At 42.5% G+C, this 6798-nt stretch overlaps 1 protein-coding gene and 1 pseudogene across 2 annotated transcripts in view; one reads left to right on the top strand and one right to left on the bottom strand.

The window, feature by feature from the left end:
* CWH43 (cell wall biogenesis 43 C-terminal homolog (S. cerevisiae)) overlaps positions 1–6798 on the bottom strand; it is a 76740-nt gene that overhangs the window by 42461 nt on the left and 27481 nt on the right. For both annotated transcript variants that reach the window (XM_011927294.1, XM_011927297.1), the window contains exon 9: positions 3851–3930. In XM_011927294.1, the coding sequence (XP_011782684.1) occupies positions 3851–3930 (80 nt within the window). The remainder of the gene's footprint in view (positions 1–3850; positions 3931–6798) is intronic.
* LOC105501445 lies at positions 3985–4753 on the top strand (annotated as a pseudogene).

Consider the following 6798-nt stretch of genomic DNA (forward strand, 5'->3'; position numbering starts at 1 on the left):
CAACATGGCACAAGTATACATATGTAACAAACCTGCACGTTATGCACATGTACCCTAGAACTTAAAGTATAATAAAAAAAAAAGAAAAATAACACTTTTTTTAAAAAACGTAAAATTTTATGTTTTAAGGGTAGAAATATAGAAACAGAAAATTCAAAGGATTATTTCCTTATAAACTTACATTTATATTTTTCAGAATGGGTAATAATTTGTATATTGCTGATATGAGGTTCCAACAGTCATAGATGACTAAAAAACCCAGGGCAGTAAACAGTCATACTTTTTGTTGCCTGATTAATGTTGCTGTTCATAACCGGAATAGTATTCATATTAGGCCTGCCAGGAACCCGTTGGACCTTTGCCTGGTGGCCTGTCTTTAGAAGGAACCTTGATTCAGGGTAACAGAGCCTACATGGCCTTCAGCTGTGACCTCTGCCTGTCTCCTCTATCACCTTCTGCTGTTCTCCCCACTGCTCATTGAGCTCTAGCCACAAGACCTTATGTCTCCACCTTGAACAACCGAAGTTCAACAAGTGTTAATAATCCTTGCAATTACTATTCCCTGGCCTGGAAAGATCTGTGTCTAAACCTTCTCATGGCTGTCTTCTTCTTAATATTCAGGTCAACTCAAGTGTCAACTACTTAGAAAGACTTTCTCAGACCACCCAAGCTAAAGTAGCCTCTACTCTTTCTGTTTTATTTTCTTCATTGTGCTTATCTGTAGCTGACATTATCTTGTTTTTCAAAAACATATTTGTGTATTGTTTTTCTTTGTCCACACAAATATTATCTCTATAAGAAGGAAGACCTTGTCCATTTGGTGCCATACGGGCTCTCCAGCATCCATAAGCATGCCTGGACATGGCAGAAATTGTATAAATGTTCGGCAGATGACTCAAACATAATTTGAAAACCTGGGGGTAATCCTTTGCTTCTTTGTTTTATACAATCACTCATGATATTCCATAGCCTTCTTTCTAGGACTACTTCAATTTCCATCACCTTTGCTTTGTAACACCATAATTATAGTATACTTCCTTTCAGTTTTGCCATTCTCTAAGGGCACAGGAGGGTCTATTCTTACAGTCAGGGACCATGTTTTAGTTGCTTTTGTATCCTTTATACCTAAGATTGTGTTTGGCACGTAATAAATACTTTGTCTGTGAATGAATTTTCTTATGTAACATGTGATAGTACAGAATGTTAATACAGTATATCATAGTGCTTTACTAAAGTTTATAGAAAGAGTGTGAAATAATCCTTAGTTATTCATTCTCCTCTTTGGAAATAAATTTTCTTCATGTGGTCCAGTCGTGTCAGCTAATCAAGCTACCTGGTAAGTTCAACTTTCAAGTTGTGTACCAGGTCAACAATTACCTAAATTACCAATAGTTTATTAATGTTAAAAAACATTTGAAGGTATTCCTGCGAGTGATGCTACTTACTCTCGAGATGTCTCCAATTTGGAAATACCCAGGGAGCCTCATGATAACATCAACTCAAGAGCATGCAAGTTTGATACAGGCCAAGTCAGTCTATTTTAGGTCCTAATTTCCCCTTCAGGTTAGAGAGCAGCAATAGGTAACATAATTTAGTTAATATAATTAAGGCTGATACTGCAATTAATGTTCTATAAAGTCTGGCTTTTCTTTAAAGATTTTGAATTACTAATGATAAGCATAATAGTATCATGTTCTTTTGTTTACAAGTTGATGACAATAGATAAGGCTCAATTAAATTTAATTTTAAAATGCTAATAAACAGTAAAGACAATATTCCAGTTGGGTATGTATACTTTTCTAGAGTGAAATAAAGAGAAATAAATCCAGGTTCTTTCCCTATCAAAAAAAAAAAAATCCAATTCAAATAACTCCTTCCAAAAGAATTCCTGGATGACATTAGGTATCCTTTTCTGATGGACATTATGTTGCAATAATAATGACCAACAACTAAAGGAACATGTAATGATCATCTACTATTATCTACTTATTAAGAAATAGTTACCTAATTCTGAATACCTACCAAGCACTCTGTAAGTTACTGGACATACAAAGATCAAGAAGAGAAACATGGTCTATGTTCTCAGAGTAGCTTTTTAATCAAAATGAATGTTCCTGGTAGTACAGACTGCTAAAATTCAAAGTCTACCCTCAACAATTTCTATTTTAACCAAAACTGTACCTCTGACTGCATTATGAAATACACTAGACTCTTTATCAGATCAGATAGAAAGCACAACATTCAATTGCTTATTCTCATTTCTGCCAACTGTTCTAAAAGAGAAAAGGATATTAAAACATTTAAAACTGCAGACAGCAAGAGAGGAAAGAAAGAGACACGAAAAGTTTTACTACCTGTCAAGGCATAAGCTACCCATAGTGTGCAAAATCAAGAATTATCTGTAAGAGTTTTCCTAAAGAATCTCACATTGCTATCTTCAGCAATATCTACCAAGAAGAACAGAAAGTCCAATACAAAATAGTTTCTTATCTCATAGTGACATGGTTTGGATCTGTGTCCCTACCAAATCTCAAGTTGAATTGTAATCTCTGGGGCCTGGAGGTGACCAGATCATGAGGGTGGAATTCTCATGAATGGTTTAGCACCATATCCTCAGTACTGTTCTCCAATAAATAAATAAATGATAAAACACCCCCCTTTGGTGTTGTTGTAATAGTGAATGAGTGAGTTCTCATCAGATCTGGTTGTTTTAAAGTGTGTAGCACCTGCCAGGTGTGGTGGCTTACACCTGTAATCCCAGCACTTTGGGAGGTGGGCAGATCACAAGGTCAGGAAATCAAGACCATCCTGGCCAACATGGTGAAACCCATCTCTACTAAAATACAAAAAAAAAAAATTAGCCAGGTGTGGTGGCACACTGCCTGTAGTCCCAGCTACTTGGGAGGCTGAAGCAGGGGAATCGCTTGAACCTGGGAGGCAGAGGTTGCAGTGAGCCAAGATCGCACCACTGCACTCCAGCCTGGCAGCAGAGTGAGACTCCATCAAAAACAAACAAACAAACAAAGTGTGTAGCACCTACCCCCTCTCTCTCTTGTTCCTGCTCCACCATGTAAGATAATTAGCAGCCGGGCACGGTGGCTCAAGCCTGTAATCCCAGCACTTTGGGAGGCCGAGACGGGCGGATCACGAGGTCAGGAGATCGAGACCATCCTGGCGAACACGGTGAAACCCCGTCTCTACCAAAAAAAATACAAAAAACTAGCCGGGCGAGGTGGCGGGCGCCTGTAGTCCCAGCTACTCGGGAGGCTGAGGCAGGAGAATGGCGTAAAGCCGGGAGGCGGAGCTTGCAGTGAGCTGAGATCCGGCCACTGCACTCCACTCCAGCCTGGGCGACAGAGCGAGACTCCATCTCAAAAAAAAAAAAAAAAGATAATTAGCTCCCTGTATGCCTTTCATCATGATTGCAAGTTTCCTGAGGCCTCCCCAGAAGCTGAGCAGATGCCTCCATGCTTCCTGTACAGTCTGTAGAACCATGGGATAATTAAAATTCTTCTTTATAAATTACCCAGTCTCAAGTATTTCTTTATGGCAGTGCAAGAACAAACTAATACACATAGTTTAGATATGTTAAATCATGAATGGCAGAAATAACTCCATAAAACAAAATCATCAACAATTTGTCCCTAGTATATGGGCCTATCCTATTCCAAGAACCCAACTTCATAAAATAATCCCACTATCTTATCAGTCTGGCACATAAGGGTTTAGAAGATAGGGTCCAGGGCTCTGAAGTCTTCAGATTCAGGTTCAATCAGAATGGTAACGTGTACAAATATATGCACATATATATACCATATAAAATTCTATTTCAAGGTTTTTAATTACTTACCACTTTGCCCAACTTTCTCTCATAGGCTTTATATCGTAGTCCTAACCCCAACAATCCCACACCAACAAGCAGCCACAGAACTAAACAGAAAAAAGAAATAATTATTTATTTTTAAATAAATAAAATAAAATAAATTTGCTGACACTGACCTTCAGTGCCTCATCTCCAGTGCTGTGGTGCCCTCCAAGAAGTTCTTCATGATGGGGGAACTGGAAAATGAATGGGCGGAAGAAGAGTCTTGGGCAGCTCACTGGCACTGAATGTGACCAAGGTGCCAGTTGATGCCGAAGTGATTTGCTCTCCCCCCACTGCCTATACCAACTTCACCCAGCAGAAGCTAGATCCCAAGATTGCTGTGCCTGTGCAGAACTGCTAGAAAGTGACTAATGGGGCCTTTACTGGGGAGATCAGCCCTGGCATAATCAAAGACTGCAGAGCCAGATGGGTGGTCCTGGGGCACTCAGAGAGAAGGTACGTCTTTGGGGAGTCAGATGAACTGATTGGGCAGAAAGTGGCCCATGCTCTGGCAGAGTTACTTGGAGTAATCACCTGCATTGGGAAGAAGCTAGATGCAAGGGAAGCTGGCATCACCAAGAAGGTTGTTTTCGAGCAGACAAAGGTCATCGCAGATAAGGTGAGGGACTGGAGCAAGGCCATCCTGGCTTATGAGCCTGTGTGGGACATTGGTACTGGCAAAACTGCAACACCCCAAAGGCCCCGGAAGTACAAAAGAAGCTCCAAGGATGTCTTAAATCCAACATCTCTGATGTGGCTCGGAGCACTTGTATCACTTATGGAGGCTCTGTGACCAAGGAGGTGGCCAGCCAGCCTGACATGGATGGCTTCCTCCTGGGTGGTGCTTCCCTCAAGCCTGAATTCGTGGATATCAATGCCAAACAATGAGCCCCACCCATCTTCCACACCCTTCCTGCCAAACCAGGGACTAAGCAGCCCAGAAGCCCAGTCACTCTCCCTCCCCTGCACAAGCTTCTGATGGTGTCATCTGCCCTCTTTTGTGGCCTCACCCAAACTATACCTTCCTTTACTGTTTATATCTTCACCCTGTAATGGTTGGGACCAGGCCAATCCTTCTCCACTTACTATAATGGTTGGAACTAAATGTCACCAAGGTGGCTTCTCCTTGGCTGAGAGGTGGAAGGGGTGGAATTTGCTCCTGGGTCCCCTAGGCCCTAGTGAGGGCAGGAGATAAAACATCCTCTCCCTTCTTACACTGTGAGGCCAAGATCCTTCCCTCAGAAGCCAGGAATGCTGCCCTATTCTATGGTGCCCACTCCTGTGTGGGCTCTGTATGTGAACCACTCACATGGGAGGGAATCAACACATGGCACTAGGAAAAAAAAAAAACAACTAAATCTGTTTTAAAATAACAAGGTTTATAAAATCATTGAATTTATTGGCCAATGATTTTGTGCAACAGGGAAATGTGTAGTTCTTGGGTTAATTTTCATGTGTGACATGTATACATCAACCACTCTTTAAACTCAGGTTTCAAGAATTTTCCCTAAAAATGTTCCAAGGACTATGAGCTTAAAGTAAAAATAAGTCATAAAACATACAAGAAAACAAGTTTCCATGAGCAGGAAACAAAGGAAAAAATACTCTGCAGAATCAAGCCCACAAAGACAGATGTTGGAACTTTCTGAATCAGAATATAAAACAAGTACGCTTATTATATTTACAAAAATAAAGGAGGGTATTCAAAAGTATGACTAGGGAACATGAGACTAAAATAAGCAATCAGAAAATTTTTTCAAGAATCAAATAGAGTTCTAGAAATAAAAAGATAATTATAATAATTGAAATTAGAAATTCAAAGACGATTGAATTAGACAAGCTGAATACAGAATTAGTTCAAGGCGCAGCCCAAAACATAGAGGCAAAAAATATGAAAGGGGGGGCATGCCCAAGATGGCCAAATAGTAACAGCTCGAGCCTCCAGCTCCCAGCATGAGCAACACAGAAGACGGGTGATTTCTGCATTTTCAACTGAGGTACCAGGTTCATCTCACTGGGGCATGTCAGACAGTTGGCGCTGGTCCACAGGTGCAGCCCGACCAGTGAGAGCTGAAGCAGGGTGAGGCATCGCCTCACCTGGGAAGTGCAAGGGGGAAGGGAATTCCTTTTCCTAGCCAAAGGAAATTGAGACTCACAACACCTGGAAAATCGGGTAACTCCCACCCTAATACTGCGTTTTACCAAGGGTCTTAGCAAATGGCATACCAGGAGATTACATCCCACACCTGGCCCAGAGGGTCCCACGCCTACACAGCCTCCCTCTTTGCTAGCACAGCAGTCTGAGATCTAACTGCAAGGTGGCAGTGAGACTGGGGGAGGGGCGCCCACTATTGCTGAGGCTTAAATAGGTAAACAAAGCTGCCAGGAAGTTCCAATTGGGTGGAGCACACCACAGCTCAAGGAGGCTGGCCTGCCTCTGTAGACCCCTCCTCTGGGGACAGGGCATAGCTAAACAAAAAGCAGCAGAAACCTCGGGAGAGGTAAATGCCCCTGTCTGACAGCTTTGAAGAAAGCAGTGGAGAAAGAAAGGCACTATCGCGGAGTAGGAACAGCTCCAGTCTCCAACTCCCAGTGCCAAGGACACAGAAGACCGGTGATTTCTGCATTTTGAACTGAGGTAATGGGGTCATCTCACTAGTGAGTGCCGGACAATCGGTGCTGGTCAGCTGTTGCAGCCCGACCAGCGAGAGCTGAAACAGGGCAAGGCATCCCCTCACCTGGGAAGCGCAAGGGGGAAGGGAATCCCTTTTACTAACCAGGGGAACTGAGACACACAACACCTGGAAAATTGGATAACTCCAACCCCAGTACTGCGCTGTAGGCTAACGGGCACACCAGGAGAATATACCCCACGCCTGGCCGGGAGGGTCCCACGCCCCCGGAGCCTCCCTCCTTGCTAACACAGCAGTCTG

The sequence above is a fragment of the Colobus angolensis genome, unplaced genomic scaffold, assembly GCF_000951035.1.
Source record: "Colobus angolensis palliatus isolate OR3802 unplaced genomic scaffold, Cang.pa_1.0 Scaffold71, whole genome shotgun sequence".
NCBI classification, from domain to species: domain Eukaryota; kingdom Metazoa; phylum Chordata; class Mammalia; order Primates; family Cercopithecidae; genus Colobus; species Colobus angolensis.